Raw genomic sequence first — 25,289 nt, 5'->3', positions numbered from 1 at the left:
TTTTGTGTTCATATGACTTTACCACAGTTAACTTTTCTAACAATATTAAAGACATTTTTACAGATCTAAAATATTATTTTTATCTTGCAACAGGGAAGTTGGTTACAGTAAAATATTTACGACTAGATAGATATCACCATCGCTTTCCCCAAGCTCTTACTTGCAACACTCCCTTGAAGCCATCAAATAAACATATGAACTCTATGTCTCATCTTCGCCTTCGGACTGGCCTAGCCAATTCTCAAGGAGGTTCCTGAAAGGACTTTCTTCACTCCTAGGACTGTTATTTACAATAGGAAAATTCCTGTTTGGCTTCCTGTCTTCCTTTTTAAATGCTTTTTGTATGTAATATTTTTATTGCTGAGTACAGCTCTGTTTGAAAGTTCCAGAAATCTTAAGGTTCCAAAGGGATTTAGCAGTGAGGCAGCAATGCTGAGTATGTAGAATAATTATTTCATTCAGTTTTAGGAGCTCAGTTAAGCCAGTGCATTTAAAGTTTTGCATGAGGAACTCTGACTTTATTAAGCATTTTCAGATATGGTGGTTATATTTTTGCACCAAGAAGTGTTTGGATAACCACACAAAAGCATGGTGAAGAGGCTTCTTGTATTTCCATAATTTCTTGTGAACTAATGTGAATTTTTATATACAGTCACCTGCATAATTCCTTACAAGCTAATGTGGTAAAACTTTTAATTTCCCAATTTAACCTTAGGTTTCTATTGCTTGTAAGAGATTTATTTGCTACAGCTGGAATATGGGAAAATTTATTTGGTTTTAATGGTTACATATATGTGTAAGTGGATGTACATGTACTTAAACTGGCTTTTGTAAATATGTATAAATGCTGCTGGTGGTGGTGGTGAAAGTAGTCTTGTTTTGTGAGGATGTCTGCATAAGCAGTAAAATAAGCTTTCTATTTTATTCATAATCTAATTTGTGTGTGTGTGTGTGTGTGTGTGTATACACACACACATATATACATATGGCTGTACTATCACATAGATCAAACAGCCAAACACCTGGAAGTATTAGATACAAGTTTAAAATATCTTTTATAGATTTTATATAAGAATGTCTGAGTATGATTTTGTGTGAAAGTTCTGACACCAGTTGTAATGGATTCAAATTTATGTGAGCAATAAAGAAGCAATTGGCAGATATTAGAAAAATATTTTGTGAAAAGCTGTATTTATTGTTAATTAATAGGGCTGTGACATAGTACTATTGGGATAAAGTATTTTTCCCAATCTATTTATAATTTAATGAAATGATAGCACCCTGTTATATGTCAAATTTAAAGCAGGGCACATGGTTGCAGCAAAATGTATTAGACAAACTATACTTGGAATTTTGGGTCATGAAAGATTGCAATATAGTAAATGCAAGAGTGGCCATTGGTTTGTGCCTCAGTATTTAATTTGTTTTAATAAAGTTGCTTTATTACTGTTATGATTTCAGATTAAAATAGTTGCTAAGCAAGGTTTATTTGTAATGTAACAATTGGCTTTTTAAAAATAATCTGTTGATATTGTCAGTCCAGATGAATATGTGAAACAGCTGGAATTGTACCAATTTTGATTTTGTTTAAAGTTCAATTTTCTTTTTGTTTTATTATATATGTGTTGGGTTTGCAGCATGAACTTGCACAGATAATGCACGTTTTCTGGTTAAGTAAACATGATGCACACTATTCTGTAACAGAAAATCCTATTGTGCCTTACCTATGTGCTTTTGTGGGCACCATGTTTATGAAGAATAAAAAATTAATTTGTTATCTGAAGAGAATAAGTTTTAAATTCTCAGTTTATGTCTCAGATGCTAATGTGTGAAATATAAATATATATAATATATAAATTAACCAATCTTTCTGTATTTTATGTGCATCATAGTGATTTATCTGAGCTTAGTGACCCCATCTTGTAACCTGTTGCAAGAGTGAATGTAAAAAACAAAAAACAGTTGTGGTATTCTAACAGGTCGCCTTTTGATGCAGATGCATCTTTTTCTTGCTTCTAAAACATATTTCATGTAAACATTGTACATTTATTATTGTAATATATGCTATTATGCAGCTTATTTTACCTGAAACTGTTAAGCCAACCAAGATTCCTCCCTGCAAGACAGATGGGAATGTGTATAATAATTAGATATTTGAGAAGTTCTGAAGTTTGATGTAATCTGTTACTTGTCCTGTTTAAAAAAAAAAAAAAAGACAGAACACATCCTAATTAAAAATTTATTAGGTTTTTTTTTTTTAATGTGTCTTCACTTTTAAAAAAGTTTTTTAAGTGCCTCGCGTCTTTATTTTTACCAGTGAAAACATATGCCTTTATTTTAAATCTATTTTACTTGGGAATCTGCATTCATGATGAAGACTCTAAAGTTATTAGTTTTAATCATGCATTCTTCAGGATCTTGCTTTTCTTCATAAAAGTGTTTTTACTCACCTTGGATCAAAGTGGGCAAGAGTATAAATTGTATCATTAAGCGTTATCTAATTGTTAGACACTTTTTCGAAGAACAACTCTCTCACAAAAGGAAAAAGTTCTTTTCTACATACATTCTGGGTCAAACTCTATCTTGTCATAAATCGATAACAAACAGTTCTTGGGCAAGCTTCTTTGAGTAGCAAGAAGCCTAGATTTATTAGTCACATGGTAGACTTAGGATTGCTAATAAGTGTTGGTATTGTTTCTGTTAGAGGAACATGGATGAAAACACACAGCTCAATCCTTAAGCTGGTCAATCTAGAGGATGAACACAGGTCAGATTAAAAAATATATGGAGGGCTGGGGATGTGGCTCAAGCGGTAGCACGCTCGCCTGGCATGCGTGCGGCCCGAGTTTGATCCTCAGCACCACATACCAACAAAGATGTTGTGTCCGCTGAGAACTAAAAATATAAATATTAAAAAAAAATTCTCTCTCTTTATCTCTCTCTCTCCTCTCCCACTCTCTCTTTAAAAAAAAAAAATATATATATGGAAAATAACAGTAAAAAAGAACTAGACTGGGGGCATTCTGGGAGCAGAGAAATGTCATATGCATCTTAATAGAAAGAATATCAGAATAGATAAGAAAATAGCTAAGCTGTATTTTAATTCAGTATGCCTATTAAGCACCTCTTAAGAATAGATACAATGATAAGTCTCTTTTCCCTTGATCCCTCAGAGGAGAGCTTGTAGGGATGAGATCTTGAAATCTAATGTGTGGAACCTGTGTCATAAAAAAATTCATATGCATATTCATTGGTATGTAGATTCCTGAATGTTTTATGAATATTGAAGCCTGATATTGGACCTTACATTTTTCTTGTCTTGTATTCACAGTTTGAATTACAAGATGTGATTTGTAAGAAAACAGTGTTTTGTTTTGTCCTGTGCCCAGAATATCTCCTTTAGTAAAATTGACCTTGCAATTTTCACTCCTTGCTCTTGGTGACATCAAATTACTTTAGGTCAACTACATGGCTTCTTCACCCTTTTTTCCTAGACCTATCTTGGCAAGTCACTTCTTCCAGATGGCTGATCAAAGGATGCTAACTAAATCAAGCAGAATTTTGCCAGCCCCTCTTTTGGGAAGGATGCTCAAGAACAGGTACTTAACTGAGAATAATTAGGAACCAGAAGTTGTGGTTTAAAGAAACAATGTGCAGCATGCTCATTCTTAGCCTGTAAGCCCAAGGAGATTTTATGGGTAGATTGAGTTTCTATTCCTAAGAACCTCTGGTGTAGATATTAATATAGACCCATTTTGTTGATTCTTAGTTTTCTAAACCAGTAGAACCTGTGTACTTAAGTTTACTTTTTCTGCTATGAGTAGGCATAATACATGAACTATGATGTGTGAAACAATTTACTGCCTGTATAAACCACAAGTGGTTTCTTATGGCCAAATCACTTAAGTCCAAGGCAATAAATATTAATGGGAAAGGTAGGCCATGAGCATGTCATGGAAATTTTTGTAGGTCACATTTGAAGTTCAGTGTTACCTGGTTCAAAGAGTTCTGGTAACAAACTAATAATTAGGGTTTGTTGGAATGAATACTACATAAAGGATTTGAAAAATACTTAAGAAGCAAATGGGAAAGATGATTATTAGTGGATATTGAGGGGGAAATTGATAACAAGTTTTCTAAAGTGGGAAATCTAAATTCCTAACATTTAAAGAATAGAAGAGAAAGAATATATTGGATAGGAAAGATGATAAACTGGGTTTTTGGATATTTTGAGTTTGAGATACCTATAGAACATTCAGACATATTGCAGTTTTCTAGATCTACCTAACATCTCATTTGTCTACAACTCAGGAAAAATTGCTAATAAGTATTAAAGAGTCAGATAATGACAGAACATTAACAACAATTATGGGTTTTTTTGTACTGAAAAGATTCTCAAAAGATTAGCTTGCTATTCCTCTTATAATGTTCTATAATAGAAAACCAAATTAGAAATATTCGATCTATATTTAGATTTTATAAAACCCATAGTCGAAACAGTTCCCAATGTACTTGAAATAGTTCTAAAAATATAAAGTAATTCAAGTTAGATTAAAACTGGTTATTCAGGTGTACTGGCCCAAGTTTAAGTACTCAAGAGTCACATGCAGTTGGTGGCTGCCATGTTGACAGTATAGGTCTTGACCCACCTATACCTTTCTAGCCAACTCTCAGTCCTTACCCAGCTACCTATATTCCAGCTTGAGTGCTTATCTTTTTCATACATATCTTTACTAATATTTCTCCTATATTACCTCCTTCACTTAACTTTCTCCAGACATCTAGAACATATGCCTCCCACATTAGGACCTTCATACTTTATCTCTCTATGATACTGTTCCTTTGGGTTTACATCTGCATGATCTGCTGTCCTTATTTGGGTTTCAGCTCATATGTATTTACAGGGTACTTCTTGGACTACTTCTCTTTTAAATTACTGTTTTATTTTCTTAGTGTAGTTTGTTATTATCTGCAAGTTTCTTAGTGTTTGTATTTATTATTTGTACCCTTTGACGCAATATAAGAGTAGAGGGTCTTATTTGTATTAGTTATTTTATTTTTAGGGCTCAGAATAGAGCCTCCCTTAAGTTGTCACCATATATTTATTGAATTAACCCATAAGACACACATTTTTAAAATGTTTTTCTGGATCTAAAATAAGTTTGTGTTTTGATTTTAGGGAGTTCAGTATAACTTCCAAAAATCTGATTCCTTATGTATTGCTGCAGCAGAATCCCACAATTTTTGGTATGTTGTATTTTCATTTGCATTCAGTTCAAAATATTTTATAGTTTCCCTTCTGGTTTCTTCTTTGTTCCATGGATTATTGAGGAGTGTATTATTTAGTTTCCAAATTCTTTGAAGATTTCCAGATGAAGTTTTTGGTTATGGCTTTTAATTTTATTCAATTATACACCAGTGTATTATTTGAATCTTTTTAAAGTTGAGACTTGTATATGGTCTATAACATGATCTTTCTTGGTAAAAATTCTGTGAGTACTTAGGAAAAAAAAAGAGATGAGGGTGGGTATTATCTGCTGTTAATTGGTGGACTGTTCATGACTTGAATTAGACATAATTATTTGATAATGTTCAAGTTTTCTTTATTATTACCAATTTTCTGTGTACTTGTTAATTATTGAGAAGAGTATTGAAATCTCTAATTGAGTATTTATCTATTTTTTGCCTCATGTATTTTGAAGCTGTGTTTTTGGTGGACATTTTGGATTATTATATTACCTTCATGTTTTGACCCCTTTATCATTATAGAAATGGTCTTTATCTCTGATAATATGTTTTGGTCCAAAATCTACTTTATCTGATATTGATATAGCCACTCCAGCTTTCTCTTTGTGTGCATGTGTTTTCCCCAAATTTCTGTTTTTATTGTTTGTTATTATTTATTTAAATTTGGGGTTTAAGAATGTGGAACGCTTCATGAATTTGCATGTCATTCTTGCGCAGGGGCCATGCTAATCTTCTCTGTATCATTCCAGTTTTAACATGGAATGCTGCTGAAATGAGCATTCCGGCTTTCTTTTGATTAGTGGTAGGATGATATTAGTGGTAGGATGTTGCCCATCCCTTTATTTTTAACCTGTTGTGTCTTTATACTTGAAGTATGCTTTTAGTAAGAGTATTTAGCTAGATTTTTGTTTGTTTATTTTTGCAATCTGAATCTCTCAATCTTTGTTTTTAATTGGGTATGTATTCCATTCACATATGATTACTGATTTGGTTAGGTTTCAGTCTACCATCTTGTTATTTGTTTTCTCTTTATTCTGTCTGTTCTTTGTTCTTCTTTTCTTGTCTTTTTTGGATTGAGTATCTGTGGTTCCATTTTTATCTCCTTTCTGCTTCTTTTTAATACCTTTTTTATGTTATTTTTATAAGGTATATCATAAACCTTAATGGTATCATTATCATTATACTTAGCACTGTCTGCCTTCAAGTCATATTTTACAACTTTATGTATAGCAACTTTTGTTTTGTTTTGTTTTGGTACTGGGGATTGAACCCAGGGGAGCTTAACCACTAAGCCACATCCCCAGCCCTTTTTTAATATTTTATTTAGAGTTAGGGTCTCGCTGCTAAATTGCTTAGGACCTCATGAAGTTGCTGAGACTGGCTTTGAACTTGCAATCCTCCTGCCTCCACCTCAGCCTCCCGATTTGCTGGGATTACAGGCATTCATCATTGTGCCTGGCTATGACCCATTTTTTTTGTTTGAACAATTTTAAAGATATTTAATAAGAAAAAAAATCTTATATTTACCCATACAGTGAACGGTTTCAGTACTTTTCATTCCCATGTAGATTCATATTTTACCTTGTAAGAATTTTCCTTATGCCTACAGGGTTTAACTTTTTTTTTTGTAAAAAGGATGTGATAAGAGATGAATTCTTTCATCTGCTTAGCAGATGAAACAGGCACTACTCTTAAATATTTACTCCCTTTTTTAATAGAGCATATTAATTTTATCATTTTTATTTCCCTGTAATCTCCTCAGATCCTCTTCCCGCTCCCTTTGCTATTCACTAATAGTCTCTCACATACATTTATGTCTGTCTTTTTTTCCTAGATTCCACATATGAGAAAATATATGTGAACCTTTTCTGACACCTTCTAGTGCAATTTTAACTTCATTGTATTTCTAGGCTTCAGAATTTTTTTAAGACATATGTATAAATTTTTTCTCCTTATTGTTTTCCTGATTTAATTGAATTGTTTCTGTATATTTTCTTGAAGCTCACAGAGCTGCCTTAAAATGATTATTTTGAGTCCTTTGTCAGTTTCTTTAGGGTCAGTTACTGCTTTATTTCTCTGGTGGTGTCATGTTTCCCTAATTGTTTGTGACCTTAATTGCTATGCATTGGTATCCGTTCACTTGAGAGAGCTGGGTCTTACTTTAGTCTTTTGATTAGTTCTGTCTTGGAAAGCCCTTCAGCAGGCAGCCCATCCATAGATTTTGGGCAGACTACATGGCATATTCTGAGGGTGGCTTGCTGCTGGTATCATCAGGATAGTTGGCTTTTTTCGTGGGTTCTTGGACAGTGATTTGAATTCTGGGTTTAAAAGAGCATACCGGATATTTGGATGGGCCTTGAAGCTCAGTTTGAAAGGCCAGCCAGATACTTGGATAGGCTTGGTGCCTGGGTCCACTGGTGTGGGTCTGGAAAATGAAAATGACATGGCACTGAGGCAGGCATGGAGTCTGGGTCCACAGGGGGTCATACTTGAGCTTGAAGACTATGGATGATGGCTTGATTCTCGAGATAGAGGGATTGGTCTGGAGCTTGGCCTGGAGGCTGGATATCAAAGTGCTGGTCTGGAGTCTGTCTTCAAGGACGGCTTATGTCTTGGAGCCAGGACAGGCTTGGAATCTGGATTCACATGGATTGTGCTGGAGGCTTGGTCTCTGGAGACTCTTCTAGAACTCGATTTACTGATATGAACCTGGACCATGTTTCTGCTGGAGCATCCGGATAGGATTAGCCTGATTACTAAAACTGCATCGGCTACCCTGGTCTGAGGTATATTTTGAGCCTCAGTCTGTGGGGACTGAATTTCTGCTGGGACAGGTGAAGGTCCCTCCTCATACTCAGCAGTGTATTCAGCATCATACTGAATTGTGAAAAGTTGGAAGCTTTTCCCCCAAGATCAGTAACAAGGATGTTCACTCTCACCACTTCTGTTGAACATTATGTAAGAGGTCCTAGCAGAATAATTGGGCAAGAAAATGGTCGGTATTTAAATTTGAAAGAAAGAAATTAAACTGTCTGTTTGCAGATGACATGATCTTCTATATAGAGAAAATAAAATAAAAATATTTAAACTAATGAACAAATTCAGTTAAGTTTCAGAATACAAAAATAAACATGAAAAATTAATCGTACTTTTATGCACTAATAACCATTTAAAAAAATTAAAACACTTTCATTTACAAGAACTACGAACACACACACACACACACAAACAAAAATACTTAGGAATTGGTTAATGGGCAGGAATAGATGGTACTATGAAGCAGAGAATATATAAGGAGGCTCTGTGAAGAGCATTTTCTTAAGAATATTTTTATGTTCTAATGATTCAACATCATAACTGAGATTATACAGTTAGTAAATACTTGAATTATGTGGACATTCTTGTAAGAATTCAGTATGTGATAAAAGTAGCTAATAAAATTAGTGGGAGGGCCTGGAGATATAGCCCATTGTTAGATCTCCTTCCTCTCATATGTGAGGCACTAGGTTCCATTAAATTAAAATAAATTGATTGAAAATGTCTCGACTTTCATTGAAAGATTCACTTGTCCAATTTAAATAATCAAAGAGATTAGAGCCCTAACATTACTAGGACCTATAATCCTTGTAACTGTGTCTCCTTAGAAGAGGCCCGACTACAAGATGGCTTGTAGTAATTTCAAAGATGTTAATGACTTGAGTTTTCCACATTATATGGGAGTCACTCAGCCGACGAAGGGTTTCATGCAGGAAGATTTCATATATTTTGATAACAAACAGTTACAGTCCTTATGTTCAGTATCCTCTCCTTAGAACAAAAGGGCAGAAGGATGTTTTCCTAATTCTTATTTTCTCCAGGGCTCTTGTTTTTTTTTCTTCACAGTCATAGGCTCTTCTACATTGCTACTAGTATCTGAGTTATATACTCCCAGGAACATCAAAAGAGCAGGGGTTCTGTCAGAGGAACACGTTAAGTAACAGAGCTATTATGGAATAGAATCTTGCAGCTGATATATCATGATGTATCAGATGTGCCCAAATATTAGTTTTTAGAATAGTAGCAGTACTTGGGTGGTGAAGTTCAAGGCCTACACGCCTCCTGCCATCTGTAAACAGCTTCCTTCATTTAACCATGCATTTTACAATTATTATCCGTTCCTTTGAATGCCAGTTTTTTTTTTAAGGTTGTTCTAAGTAATTAAATGGGAACAATGAAAATGTGAATAAAATCATGCAACACAGAGTCATGTGAGTTAGGAAGAAGAATAACAGAGTCTAGCAGGCAGTGGGTGAGTGGGTGGATCAGATTTTTTTCTGATTCTCTCCAATTCTATTTTTTTGTTCTTTTTAGTTATACATGACTGTAGAATTCATTTTGACATAATTATAAAAGCATGGAATATATCGTTCTAATTCAGATTCATATTAGACTTTATATGATTAATATGTCTATTTGTTTCAAATCTTATACAGCTTTTAGTTCTTAATCCTCTTATGCCCAGATAAGTTCCATGAGGAAAGAATAGTTGAAATGATCATAAAATAACTGAAAGAAAAATATGAGGAAAATGTTTAATACAAGGTTAAACACAGAAACAAACCATAAATAAAAATATTACATTTTGAGTTGTATTAAAATAATGATAACCAGTATATCAAAAAATTCTGAGAACAAAGTTAAAAGACAAGGAAATGGGAAAATATTAGCATATGATTTGCAGTGGTGTTCTAAAAACATGAAAACAGACATCCTAATAGAAAAATAGTCAAGTGACATCAGGACTTGATTCACAAATGAAGAGCAGCAAATGGTCAATAAGCATATAAAGCATTCCGCCACAGAAGTAAATGCAAATCAGTGAACAGTTGGTAAATTTTTTTTTGCATATGAAAATTATCAATTTGACTCAAATGCAGGGAAACAGAGCCCCTTACATTCAGAGCCCCTTGTTGTGTCATATGATGAGCCTCTCTGAATGCCAGTTTGCCAATACATGATAAAAAATGTTTCAGTATTCAGACCATTCTTTTTTTTTTTTTAAAGAGAGAGTGAGAGAGAGAGAGATTTTTAATATTTATTTTTTAGTTCTCGGTGGACACAACATCTTTGTTGGTATGTGGTGCTGAGGATCGAACCCGGGTCGCACGCATGCCAGGCGAACGCGTTACCGCTTGAGCCACATCCCCAGCCCTTCAGACCATTCTGATGATTCTATTTTTAGGAATTTATTGTGAAGAAATTATCAGAGATGTTCATCACAGCTATATTTATATTGTGATAAAAGTTAGAAGCAACCTAACTCTTATGAATATGGGAATACATAATGAATTATATGAAATCTTGGGAAATAATTAAAATAATGTGAAGAATATTTAAGATGAGAAAAGCAGTGTCTGTGTAGTGCATAAATTGCATATACATCATCTCAAATCTGTTTCATGTAGAACACTTTACATTGAGAGACGCATCATATTTCCTCTGGCACCTAAGGAAAAAAAAACAATAACAAAAATGACACTGAAGATGTAGGTGTAGTAGGTGTAGATTCTTTTTTCTTTTCTTATTTATATGTGACAGTGGAATGCATTACAATTCTTATTATACATATAGAGTACAATTTTTCATATCTCTGGTTGTATACAAAGTATATTCACACCAATTCATGTCTTCATACATGTATTTTGGATAATAATGACCATCACATTCCACCATCATTATAAATCCCCATTATAAACCCCCATTCCTTACCCTCCCACCCATCTGTCCTATCTAGAGTTTGTCTATTCCTCCCATGCTCCCTTTCCCTACCCTACTATTAATCAGCCTCCTTATATCAGATAAAACATTTGGCATTAGGGTTTTGGGACTGGCTAACTTCACTTAGCATTATCTTCTCTAATTCCATCCATTTACCTGCAAATGCCATGATTTTATTCTCTTATTACTGACATCAGGACATTGTGTATATATGCCACATTTTTATATCCATTTATCTATTGAAGGGCATCTAGGTTGGTTCCACAGTTTAGCTATTGTGAATTGTGCTGCTATAAACATTGATGTGACTGTGTCCCTGTAGTATGCTGTTTAAGTCCTTTGGGTATGGACCAAGGAGAGGGGTAGCTGGGTCAAATGTTGTTCCATTCCCAATTTTCCAAGAAATCTCCATACTGCTTTCCATATTGGCTGTACCCCACATCCTTGCCAACACTTTATTGTTGTCTTCATAATAGCTACTATTCTGACTGGAGTGAGATGAAAGCTTAGAGTAGCTTTGATTTGCATTTCTCTAATTGCTAGTGATATGAATATTTTTTCATATATTTGTTGATTTTTGTATTATATTCTGAGAAGTGTCTGTTCAGGTCCTTGGCCTATTTATCGATCGGGTTATTTGTTGTTTTTGTGTTTAGCTTTTTGAGCTCTTTATATACCCTCAAGATTAGTGCTCTATCTGATGTGTGAGGGATAAAGATTTGCTCCCAAGATGTAGGCTCTCTATTCACCTCACAGATTGTTTTTATTGCTGAGGAGAAACTTTTAGTTTGAGTCCATCCCATTTATTGATTCTTGACTTTAATTCTTCGCCATAGGAGTCTTATGAAGGAAGTTGGGACCTAATCCCACATGATAGAGATTAGGGCCTACTTTTTCTTCTATTAGACACAGAGTCTCTGGTTTTATTCCTAAGTCCTTGATCCATTTTGAGCTGAGTTTTGTGCATGGTGAAAGATAGGGATTTAATTTCATTTTATTGCATATGGATTTTCAGTTTTGCCAGTATCATTTGTTGAAGAGGCTATCTTTTCTCTAATGCATGTTTTTTTTTTTTGCACCTTTGTCTAATAAAAGATAATTGTAATTTTGTGGGTTAATCTCTGTGTCCTCTATTCTGTACCATTGGTCTACCCACCTGTTTTGGTGCCAATACCATGCTGTTTTTATTACCATTGACCTGTTGTATAGTTTAAGGTCTAGTATAGTTTAAGGTCTAGTATAGTTTAAGGTCTATGGCACCTGCTTTACTTTTCATGCTAAGGATTGTTTTAGCTATTCTGGGTTTCTTATTTTTCCAGATGAATTTCATGACTGCTTTTTCTATTTCTATGAGGAATGCCATTGGGATTTTGATCGGAATTGCATTAAATCTGTATAGTGCTTTTGTTGGTGTGGTCGTTTTGATAATATTAATTATGACTATCTAAGAGCAAGGTAAATATTTCCATCTTCTAAGGTCTTCTTTGACTTCTTTCTTTAGGGTTCTATAATTTTCATTATATAGATCTTTCACCTCTTTTGTTTAGTTGATTCCCAAGTATTTTATTTTTTTAAGGGTATTATAAATGGGGTAGTTTTCCTCATTTCCCTTTCTGAGTATTTGTCACTGATATACAGAAATGCCTTTGATTTATGGGTGCTGATTTTATATCCTGCTACTTTGCTGAATTCATTTACTAGTTCTAGGAGTTTTCTGGTGGAACTTTTAGGGTCTTCTAGATATAGAGTCATATCATCAGCAAATAGTGCCAATTTGAATTCTTCTTTTCCTATGTGTATCCCTTTAATTTCTTTCATCTAATTGCTCTGGCCAGTGTTTCAAGAACTTTGTTAAATAGAAGTGGTGAAAGAGGGCATCCCTGTCTTGTTCCAGTTTTTAGAGGGAATACCTTTTTTCTCCATTTAGAATGATGTTGGCCTGGGGCTTAGCATAGATAGCCTTTATAATGTTGAGATATGTTCCTGTTATCCCTAGTTTTTCTAGTGTTCTGAGCATAAAGGGGTGCAGTATTTTGTCAAATGCTTTTTCTGCATCTAATGAGATGATCATATGATTCTTATAAGTCTATTGATGTGGTGAATTACATTTATTAATTTCTGTATGTTGAACCAACCTTGCATCCCTGGGATGAATTCCACTTTATCGTGGTTCACGATCTTTTGTTTTTGTATTCAATTTGCCAGAATTTTATTGAGAATTTTTGCATCTATGTTCATAAGAGATATTGGTCACAAGTTTTTTTTTTTTTTTTTGGTTTTTTTTTTTTAATATGTGTCTTTGCCTGGCTTTGGAATGACGGTGATATTGGCCTCATAGAATAAGTTTGGAAGTGCTCCCTCTTTTTCTATTTCCTGAAATAAATTGAAGAGTATTGGTATTAGTTCTTCTTTAAAGGTCTTGTAGACCTCGGCTGTGTATGCATCCAGTCTTGAGCTTTTGTTGGTTGGTAGACTTTTGATGGCATCTCCTATTTTGTCACTTGAAATTGATCTGTTTAAATTGTGTATATCATCCTGATTCAATTTGGGCAAATTATATGACTAGAAGTTTGTCAATGCCTTTAATATTTTCTATTTTATTGGAATAAAAGTTTTCAAAATAATTTCTAATTATCTTCTGTATTTCTGTAGTGTCTGTTGTGATATTTCCTTTTTCATCACATGTGTTAGTGATTTGAGTTTTCTCTCTCCTTTTCTTCGTTAGCATGGCTAAGGATCTGTCAATTTAATTTATTTTTTCAAAGAACCAACTTTTTGTTCTGTCAATGTTTTCAATTGTTTGTTTCAATTTCATTGATTTCAGCTCTGATTTTAATTATTTCCTGTCTTCTACCACCTTTGGTGTTGATTTGTTCTTCTTTTTCTAGGGCTTTGAGATGTAGTGTTAAGTCATTTATTTGTTGGCTGTTTCTTCTTTTAAGGAATGAACTCCATGCAATGAACGTTTCTCTTAGAACTGCTTTCATAGTGTCCCAGAGATTTTGATATGTTGTGTTTGTGTTCTCATTCATCTCTAAAAATTTTTTTCATCTCCTCCTTGATGTCTTCTGCAACCCATTGTTCACTGAGTAGCATATTATTTAGTTTTCAGGTGTTGGAGTGGCTTTTACTTATTATTTTATCATTGATTTCTAATTGCATTCCATTATGATCTGATAGAATGCAGGGTAGTATCTCTATTTTTTTATATTAAGAGTTGTTTTGTAGCATAGTATATGGTCTGTTTTAGAGCAGGACCTATGTGCTGCTGAGAAGAAAGTGTTATCCTCTCAGTGAAGGATGGAATATTGTATATATGTCAGTTAAGTCTAAGTTATTGATTGTATTATTGAGTTCTATAGTTTCAGCTTTTGTTTGAAAGATCTATCTAGTGATGAAAGAGGTATGTTAAAGTCACCCAAAATTATTGTGTTCTGGTCTATTTGACTCTTGAACTTGAGAAGAGTTTGATGAACATAGCTGCTCTGTTATTTGGGGCATATATATTTATAATTGTTAAGTCTTGTTGGTGTATGGTTCCCTTGAGCAGTATGTAGTGTCCTTCTTTGTTCTTTTTGATTGACTTTAGCTTGAAGTCTACTTTATTTGATATGAGGATGGAAACCCCTGTTTGCTTCCATAGTTCATGTGAGTGGTATGATTTTTTTTCCCAACCCTTCACCTTCAATCTGTGGATGTCTTTTTCTATGAGATGAATCTCTTGGAATCAGCATATTGATTTTTTTTTGATCCAGTCTGCTAGTCTGTATCTTTTAATTGGTGATTTTAGGTTATTAACATTCAGAGTTATTGTTGATAAGATTTGAATTTCCATCCATTTTTCTTTATTTTTAGCATTTAACATGGCTTGGTTTCTCCTCTGATTAGTTTTTCCTTTAGTGTAATACTTCTCTCTGATGATTTTCAACATTGTTTTTCATTTCCTCTTCTTGGAATACTTTGCTGAGAAGGTTCTGTAGTGGTAAATTCTTTCTAGTTTTAAATTCTTTTTACCTTCTTTTATCATGAAAGGTTTTTATTTCATCATCAAATCTAAAGCTTAGTTTTGCTGGATACAAGATTCTTGGTTGGTATCCATTTTCTTTCAGAGCTTGGTATATGTTGTTCCATGATCTCCTGGCTTTGAGGGTCTGGGTTGAAAAATCTACTGAGATATGAATTGGTCTCCCCTTATACATATGATCTGATTCCTCTCTCTTTCGGCTTTTAAGATTCAATCCTTATTCTGCAAGGCATTTTCATTATAATGTGCCTTGGTGTCAGTCTGTTGTAATTTTGTTCATTTGGTGTCCTGTAAGCCTCTGGTATTTGGTTTTCCAATTCATTCTTCATGCTTGGGAAGTTTTCTGATATTATCTTATTGAAGAGATTGTGCATTCCTTTGGTTTGAAACTCTGTGCCTTTTTCTATCCCAATAACTCTTATTTTTGTCTTTTGATGTTGCCCTATAATTCTTGGATAGAAGTTCTGTTCATGGTTTCTTACCATCTTCACTGTGTGGTCAACTTGAGTTTCCAGATTGTATACTTTGTCTTCATTATCTGAAGTTCTTTCTTCCAAGTGATCTAGTCTGTTGATTATACTTTGTATTGAGTTTTTTATTTGATTTATTGTATCCTCCATTTCAAGGATTTCTGACTTTTTTTTTTTTTCAGAGTCTCTCTCCCTCTTTAAGTAATCTTTTGCTACTTGTATTTCCTCTCTTATCTCTTTGTTGGAGTGATCAATTTTTGCTTGTATTTGCTCATTTAGGTCATTCTTTAATTCACAGGTCATTTTAATTATGAACCGTGTGAACTCCTTCCCTGATATTTCATCAGCTTTGCTGTCCATGGGTTCTGTTATTACAATATCCTGGTTTGTTTGGGGCACTTTCCTCCCTTGTTTTTTCATGTTGTCTATGTGCCTTCCTTTCTTGCAGTGTGGATCTGAGATATTCTAGTTTCTTCCCTATATTCTTATAGTACCCATGCAGATTTTCTTTATCTTACCTTGATGTTGGGCTTCCAGACCTCGCTGGTGTCTCTCAATGTATGCTACTGCATCTAAAGGTTGTGGCGGCAATAGCTTAGGTAACTTGAGATAATAGTTAAGGTGCCCCAAAATGGAAGCAATGTCTTACAGAGATGGAGCTGAAAGGGTGGGCCTCACACTCCCTTTGGGATGCCTGCTTTGAGATGTAGGTGCTTCTAGGTCCTGTCGTCAGAAAGTTAGGGGCTGCTGCATGAGGAAGGCTATGGTTGGTGATGGCTGCAGTGTCCCAAGATGGAAGTGGGTTAGACTTAGGCTTCCAAGTAGGGGGGAGCAAACTTGGATCTACCCTGGACCTGGGTCTTGCACAAGTAGGTGTGGACGGATCTGGGCCAGGCCTGGCCTCCCTGGGTAGTCTGCTGGTCGGCAGAGGCAGTCCTGTGCCAGAGGCTGGACTCTGGTAGGTGTCTGCCCCATGGGTCAAGGGGTGGACCCAGGCCTACTGTGAGCCTGGGTCCTGCACAGACTGGTGTGGGTGGATCTACACGAATAGGAATGCACAATCTCTTCAATGAGATAATCCTAGGTGTAGATTCTAACAGAAGATTCTGGTATAAAGCTGGAATAATCTCAGAGCCAGGGTAAATGAGAATAGACCTGTTTCTAGAAGGGGACAGCAAAGAACTAAGCTAGTTCTCACTCAGATAATGGTTTAAATCCTCACTTCCATCATTGTGCAAAAAGCTTCAAGCAAAAAGAAAGTTTTGATAAAACATGTTTGTAGTTGATAGTTCCTAGAGGAAACATCAGTGCTATGGCAGAAGTGAACCTTAATAAAGGTAGGCAGCAATTTATTTCTGTAATTCTTTTTTTTTTTTAAAGAGAGAGAGAGGAGAGAGAAGAGAGAATTTTTAATATTTATTTTTTTTTAGTTCTTGACGGGCACAACATCTTTGTTGGTATGTGGTGCTGAGGATCGAACCCAGGCCGCACGCATGTCAGACGAGTGCGCTACTGCCTTAGCCACATTCCCAGCCCTTATTTCTGTAATTCTTGACAATGATTATAAGACATGGTTGATTCTAAAATTTCTATTATCAGATTTGTTAAAAGGGGAAGAACTGTGAGCCTGGAATGCATACAATTCAAAAGAAATATTCCAAATTTAGCCATGGAGGCCAATCTGTTGTGTCACTTTTTTTTTTTTTAAACAAAATTTCTCCCTGTACATTTATTGCATATTTAAATGTTTACCTTACTTAGGATTTAATTTGCCTTCACTCCATGTTTCAAATTTTATCTTCTCTGGTAATTTATTTTGAGTCACTGCCAACCTTTGTTAGTGAAGCTAAGACATTTAGCATTCTTATAATTTCAGCACTTTGGAAAAGGACCATGTTTATTTTGGTTGCAGATCCATGAGATGTTACTGTTAGCAGGTGTGTAGAAAGGTCTTCCAGAACACCCTAGATTCCTGCTTTCAGAGAAGGGAGACAAAACAGAGACGAGTGGTTTAAGAGCATAGCCTCTGGAGCCAGAACACTGCTGAGTGAATTTCAGCTTTGAGGCATACTAATTCTGCAGCTCTTAGGCAAGTTATTTAAATTGTCTAGGACTATTTCTTCATTTGTAAAACAGTGTTCTAATATGATATGTCAAGAGCTTTGTTATGTTGTGAACAACCAATAAAAAAAAATAAAACAGTGTTCTATTGACAGAATTAAGTAAAATAATGTAAAATGCCTGTCATAACGTCACTGTTACTATTTCTAAACTGCTCTATGAGAGTACTTGATAATATCTATTTTTAACATTCCTTTGTTGCTTTTCATTGTGGTCCTTCTTAACAATGCTCACATATAAGAGACATTTTTGAAAATGTATCAGCTGTTGAGTGCTTCCTTTTAAAATAATAAGTTCCTTATTGCAGAAAATAGAAAAAGGGGTGAACTCCTGATGAGCATAACCTTGCTGCAAATAGCAGACAGAAAGGAAACATATACAGACCATTCTTACTGAATAGAGAAGCAAAAATCCCAAACAAACAAAATTGATCAACAAATACAGCAGCATGTAATAAGAATTACACATAATGACCATTTTGGATTGATTCCAGAATTACAGGATTGCTTTGACATTCCAAAATCAATATAACATTATATTAACAAAATAAATGAAACAAATAATATGGCCACCTCAAATAGATGCAGTAAAAGCATCTGATAAATTTTAATATACATAAATATTTTTGCAAAAAGTAATTTCTTAGCAAACTGGGAGTAGTTGCTATATCTGATTTTAAAATTTTGCCAAAAAGCTACAGTTAACATCCTATTAATGGTTAATTTTCAGGTATATCCCTATTGGGTATAGTTTTGAATGCCCAGAAGTTTTGAAATCTCCCTTAATTTCTAAATAGTTGTTTGTCACTATTAAGTATTTTTGTTCTTTTAGGATCAATGTTCTTTTTATTTGGCTTTGAAACAGTAATACTTCATTAATATTTCTTATTCATTTTATTGTGAGTTTTGCCAAATAATAATTTATCAGGATTCGTCTTTAATAATTATTTCAGATAAACAGGAATTTACTGTATGAATCTAATACCAGAGTATGATATACTTTATTATATCAAAATAGTTATAGAATAAAAATAAATGTATTTCTCTATAAATATTTTAGTTACATATGAAGTTTTGTCAGAGTGGTGTCAGCCTGATTGGAATGGACCAGTTGTGCATTCCAGTGGAAAACTAAACTATGAAAATGATTGTCTACAATCAGTCTTTTTTAGGGAGCAGGGGAGTTACCAGGGATTGAACTCAGAGGCAGCCACTAAGCCACATCCCCAGCCCTATTTTGTATTTTTTTATTTTATTTTTTTATTTAAGGCAGAGTCTAACTGCTCCTGAGCCACTGGGATTACAGGAGTGTGCCACCACACCTGGCTACAATCATTAAAATTTATTAAATTTTTGCTATTAAAATTTTGTTTAATGACCCTTTGAACATAGAGGATGGTATAATCTTTTAATTGTAGGAGTCTTAAAAATTAATTTCATGATGTATGCCTTCTATCAATGTGTCTCTTTTGTATGGTGGACATCCCTAGAAGACAACAGGGAGTAACGGAGGTGCATGAGAAGTGGATAGTGGACGAGAGTGACTGTTTTTGTATAGTCATGTGAGTTTTGAGTCCTAATCTCAAATTCAAAGATCTATCCATGGGCCTTGTTGATGGGTTGCTCATTCTGTTATTTATTATTCATTGTGAATTTTATACTGTTTTACATTTAAATAAGCCATGTTTCAATGTCATATTAAAAGCATATTTAAAAATTACATTGTTTAATATCTAATAAAATTTAGTCAGCTTATGTAAAAAATATTCCATTTTCATTTTTCTACTATGCTTTAATAATGTGAAAAAGTCAATGTTGCTTTTCTTGGTTTTCTCCAAGGAGAGTTCAGTATATTTAAAATACTACTTAATTATAAAACAACCTTATTGTATATAGCTTTTGGTGGAAAAATATTACATGTGTAACTAAAACATTTAGAGAACACTTATTTTTATTATGTTCTATTTTAATATAATAAAGCATTTCATACACTGGTACTAAAGAGGTTTATACAGTAAATTCCTGTTTACCTGGGATAATTATTAAAGATGTATCCTGACAAACTTAATATTTCCATTATCTAAGGTTTATCATAACCAGATTAAACCCCCCCCCTTTTCAAAGAATACAGTAAAATATTTATAGCACTAAATCTATGAGGAGCTTAATTTAATCATCGATGACTCAAGAAACAACTTGGAATCTTACAGTGCCTGAATTCATAACTAAATGCTTATTATAGGATAAAACTGAAAATTCTAGTTATTTGAATTACTTATTTGGATTATGAGTAAGCTATATAATTTGTAAAGGTCATGAAATCAGTGTCTTATATGCTTTTACTTTTTTCCTTCAATCTCTCCCACCCCTGTTAGGAAAATTATAGAAGAGAGAGGCCAAACCTTATCCCTTTCCTACCTCCAACTGGAAAGTAGATATTGGAAATTATTCCAGTTACTCTAGATCAGAGTTTATGAAAAATGATCTGTAAACCACTTGCTTTCAAATCATCAGGGATACTTGTTAGAAATGCAGATTACTGAATCCTTCACCAAACTTACTGAATCACTGTATCTGAGAAAGATCCCAGGATTTTAACAAACTTTCCAGGTAATTCTGAATTAGAACCCACTTTCAAACAGCTTCTGGATCTGAGAAATATCAACATAGGGAGGATAATGGAAGCAACACCAAATAATTCTTCCCATGAATGTTGATACAGGAGAAAAGTTGACAACAATTGAAATGGGTGTGTTACTTCCCACAGAGTACAAGAATAGGAAATTATATGTTGTTGGACCAAATTAGAGGCAAAATTGGAAATAGTTCAGAGCTATTTCATCCATGTTGATAATATCAACACTTAATATATAGATTTTTCCACTATATTATTTATAGACATGAAATAACAAGAATTTAGCTGAGCCCATTCATTCATTAACTTGTAAACACTATCATAAGGGTCTTTTTAGGCTTTCTTTCACCTAAATACCTTGGGTTGCAGAGCTTTAGTTGTGATAGTTATATATTTTTATTAATGTACACCAATTTTACTTGTATTTTTTGTTGTAACTGTTAACACTGGGAGCAAAACATAACATTTGTAGGAGGAACTATATTTTTGTCATTGTGAGAAAATAAGTGGTCAATGGCTTTGCTTTCTCTGTGAGTTAAACATGTAAAATTTCTATCTTGATCACTCTTCCTCCAGTTAAAGGAGCATTGAGCAGCATTGTTTAGGTACCCTTTATACTTTTAGGAGTCAAAGGAGGAAAACTTTAGATTCATGTTCAATTTTCTCTGTTGATAATTCAAATAGTATCCATGTCCTGCCTAGTCTTCCCCAATATTTCAGAGCAGAATTATAAAGTAGAAGAGACAAAAGTTCTGCAGCTCTAGTTTGGCTTTTCCCTTGGAGGACCTAAAGGAAGTTCCCAAGGGTCTTAAGATTTTAAATGGCATGCCACCCTCCTGAACACACCTGCTTGACCTGCCTGCAAGTTACACTACCACTTCAAATGGATCTCCTCCATTGAAAGGGGCCTCATAGTCTTGAGCCATTCTCTCTCCACACATTCCATACACTGTCCAATCAAGTACAGCCAAGGGCTAAGGCTGCCTAGACTACTTTGGAGAATAATTTCCCTGCCCTGTCTCTCTTATTCACATGTGTGTGCTTGTGGTTGTGAACTGACTCATTATTTCCTTTGCTGTTTCCTATTCATTATTTCTCCAGTGGGAACCCTGAGCTAGAGTTCTCCTTTGCTGATTAACCCATACACTAAATATATGCATGCACAAACACATAGACATTCATGAAAATTGCATAGTACAATACCAAAACTGTATTAAGAATAGAATATAGCCACAATTTTAGGAAGGCTTATGCCCCAGATTGAAAACAAGTGTGTCTGTAAAGAATATTTTGAAATCTTTACTGATCTCTTCAGGATCCACAAAAGTGTTGGACCAGCAAAGACTTTCTTTCATTTCACGTGGCACATTTTTGTTCATTTCAGAATCTGCCTGTGAGAGAAATATGGAAGTAGGGTAGAAGAGAACTTACTAGTTTCTCCCTAGGGCTGCTAGATTGGGCAAATTAAAACAATGCCCAGTTAAACTTGAATTTCAGATAAACCACGAATACCGTTTTAGTGTAAGTATGTACCAAGCAATATTTAGGATATATTTAGGCTAGAAAATTATTTGATGAGTATCTAAAATTCAAATTTATTTGGGTATCCTGCATTCTATCTGGCATCTGTATTCCTACATATCTCCTTGTTTATCTCTAGTCACACTGCTGTCATTTTAGGATAGGGATCTTCATTACCTGAGTCCAGGTTTTCCAACACTCCTCTTCCTATTTGCCCCACTCTGCTGCTTGATCAAACTGTTTAGAATTTATTTTCATTAAGTTTCTCTTACACCAGAAAGTTTATGATGACACCTGTTACTTTCCAAAGTGATTTATAACCGTTGTGTACTAAGTTTTGTGTGAATGTGTGTATGTGTAATCTTATGGGAGGCATTTACTTTTTATCAGAATTTCAATGAAACATCTTCAAGATAAATAATGTGGCTTATTTTTTTAAAAAGTAAGTGAATTTAGAAACATGTCAATTGCCTCAATCATGTCTTACTTTAGATATCAATTTCAAATTCCCTGGGTTATGTAATTTGACTCTCACCAGCATCTTGCAGAATAGGTAGAACAGGTATTTACTTCCATTTCAAAGATAAGGTAATGAAATCCCAGAGAAGTGAAGTGAATTATAAAGTCATGGATACATGACTGTTACATGGATAGTCAAAGTCTGAATAGAAATCTGCTACCTGTAAGTTTATTTCTCCACTTTTTATGAGTCAGCTTTAAAAAGTAATAGCCAATATTTGTATAATACTTCATACAACAGAATTAGAACTGCTTTGTGTATATTCGAACCTCAAAAAAGTTGCTTTCCATCTCTGAAGAGACAAAGATCCATTTATTCCCACCTTTCAGGATTGCCACTTAGCATATTTTTTACACATCACAAATATTAAGTGTTTGACTGTTTGACCTATAGAGACTGTGAGTGTAGTCACAATGGGGGGATATTGCTGTATTCCAGTGCCACTGTACCTCTATATTAGAGGCCATATTTTAGGGTAAAATTTAGAATTGATTTATACTCATAAAATCATTCTTAATATTTTATGTTCACTTATTTAAAAAGAATAAAAAGATTATTCACCTATTCTGGATTGATTTTACACACTTTTTTTCCTTTTTCATAAATCAAATGTATTACTAAAAAAATATATAACTTTACTTGTCTCTCAGGCCTCCATATTTACCCAATTTTCTTCCTACCTCTTTAGGCACATCTTTGTATGGCCCTTGCTGGCTCTGTTATTAATCCATGGGCTTCTTATGACTTAAATGCTATCTCTGTGATATCCCCAACTGAAACATCCTCCCATTCTTGTGAATTTTGTATTTAATGGTCTATTTCAACATTACCTTGGATATCTGAAAAGCCATTTCAAACTTAAGTGTTTAAAACAGATCTGCTAATATAATACACCATCTCCTACTTCTAAATCTTCCCTGTCTTAGGAGATGGCTATTTGATGGTAATACTTAGGGAAAAAAAATAGAGACATTTTTAACTTATTTCTTTCATACCACATCTAGTCTGTCAGCAAATCCAGTGGGGCCCCTTTTCATAAATATATCTGCAATTTTATCATCTCCACTGCTTCCTCTCCACCCTACTCCTGATCACTATCCTCTTTCACCTGGATTATGAAGAGACTCCTTCTGTCTCTCCTGCCCACTCCTTATCAAATGAACAGCCAGTTACTGTTAAAATGTAAGTCAGATCATGTCACTGCTCTGCTTAAAACCCAGTGATAGCTTCTCATCTTATTATAAAAGCTCAAGTTCTTAGAAAGGCCCATAAGATCCTACATGTTTGCCTCTCAGGCCATATCTCCTAATCCTTTCCTGCCTCCAACTCTCTTTACCCTCTTCCTCCTACCCTGGCCTCCTAGATGGTCCTAGAGAAGAGGCTTCTTTCTACCTCGGGTGCGACCTTTTCACTTGGCAGCTCTTTTCCCCCCTGGTTGGTTGCTTCCTTCTTTCAGGTCTTTAATGTCATTTCCCCAACCAACACTTTCAGCAACATTCCCTGCCTTATTTTTCTTATTAGTAATTATCATTCTTCATGCCAAACATGTTATTGATTTATCTTGTTTATGGTCTATCTAGCATATAGTAAATCTTCAGTTAAGTATTTGAATGAATCAACAAATGTGTGAATGCAAAGATTATTTTCCTTTGTTGGAAATATTTTTAAGATTACATTATGTATTTTGACAGCACTTTATAAATGGTTTCTGCAAAATAGTTTGAATAATCATTTAAATATGACTGAAGCCTTCTAATAATTACTTTGAGGAAGTTAAAACATTTTAAAAACAATTACTGTTGTTACTTTGAGTATAAATGTAAAACGTAACTTTTAAAAATGTATTTTGAAAAGATCACTAAATCTGGACATATTTCCTTAAGAAGTGATTATGACTATAAATGTGGGACTATGAGCTGCAAATAGAAACTGTGAGTCACGGCAGACAGGAAATCATATCAGATAAGGCTTAAAGGCAAAGAGTGACTTTGTAGTGATTGAAAGTTGGTAAAAAAAAATGATACTAGAACTATATTAATAGTTATTTTGTACTTACCATGTGCTAGCATGGGACCAAGTACTAAGCTCCATGTGTACTAGCTAGCTTTATTTTCCATTTTATAGATAAGAATATAAAGGCTTAGAGAACCTACTTGCCTGCTGTCCTGAAGATTTAATAGTGGAAGCCACACTTTAATCTAGATCTGTCTGATGCCAAAGCCCAAGCCTTTGATGCCTTGGTAGAGCTTCATTTTATGTAGAGACTGGGCTCTGTCCACCATTCACATGGATGAAAGTTAGGCCAAGGTAAAACTATGAAAATCCCTTTAAGGAGGCATTATTTTGGAAAACAACATACCATTTCCTAGGAAATGGCCAGAATTTCCATCTGTGGTTCAGAGTAGCCACTTTGGACGAATAACAGATGAAAGAGCTGTTTGCAGTAAGGGATTAGTTGTGTGAAAAACACACACTTTTAGACACTGGACACATACCATGTGGTATTATGCTTCTAAGAAGCACTTAAGAACAAGGCTGAGTGAAAAAATAGAATGAATAGCAGAATATTTCTGTACCACTTAAAAAGTTAATTCTTGCCCCCACCATTCCATGTTTGTATCCAGTTGATTTTGCATGTATCACTTTCCATTAAAACATCTTGCCCAAAGCCAAGCAGCTTTGCTGGTTTAGAGAGGATTACTTTATTCTCCACAATATTTAAAATCTGTTAAATATATATTACTTGCTATGGTATATCCAAGTCAAAGCTGGTAGAATCAGCAGCATATCAATCATTTCAAATTTCTTCAAAATTAATCAACACAAAGGGATGACTTGACTGTGTATCTGAAGAGGCCTTCTGAGATGCAGACAAACCATTTTACCATTAAAATAAGAGAAATGCTCTCTTTAGTCTTCTTTGTTTAGAAGACCCACCTTATTTCCTGGTAGACAGCTCTTGGGATTTTAGAATATTTGGTGACTGATGGATGAA

The 25,289-nt window shown here is 34.4% G+C and overlaps 1 protein-coding gene and 1 non-coding gene across 2 annotated transcripts in view; one reads left to right on the top strand and one right to left on the bottom strand.

The window, feature by feature from the left end:
• Lemd3 (LEM domain containing 3) overlaps positions 1 to 2,261 on the top strand; it is a 68,048-nt gene extending 65,787 nt beyond the window's left edge. Inside the window, exon 13 of the mRNA XM_005328699.5 lies at positions 94 to 2,261. Within this exon, the coding sequence (XP_005328756.2) occupies positions 94 to 257 (164 nt within the window). The 3' untranslated portion in view covers positions 258 to 2,261. The remainder of the gene's footprint in view (positions 1 to 93) is intronic.
• A 3,658-nt stretch (positions 2,262 to 5,919) lies between these two features.
• Positions 5,920 to 6,028, bottom strand: LOC120888836 (U6 spliceosomal RNA). Its single transcript, XR_005732507.1, has one exon. It is a non-coding gene; the product is annotated as a U6 spliceosomal RNA (small nuclear RNA).
• Positions 6,029 to 25,289: the final 19,261 nt, after the last annotated feature.

Source organism: Ictidomys tridecemlineatus, chromosome 6 (genome assembly GCF_052094955.1).
Source record: "Ictidomys tridecemlineatus isolate mIctTri1 chromosome 6, mIctTri1.hap1, whole genome shotgun sequence".
Classification (NCBI taxonomy): Eukaryota; Metazoa; Chordata; class Mammalia; order Rodentia; family Sciuridae; genus Ictidomys; species Ictidomys tridecemlineatus.
Note: the sequence above shows the minus strand (reverse complement) of the source record. Positions and strands in the feature narration are given on the sequence as shown.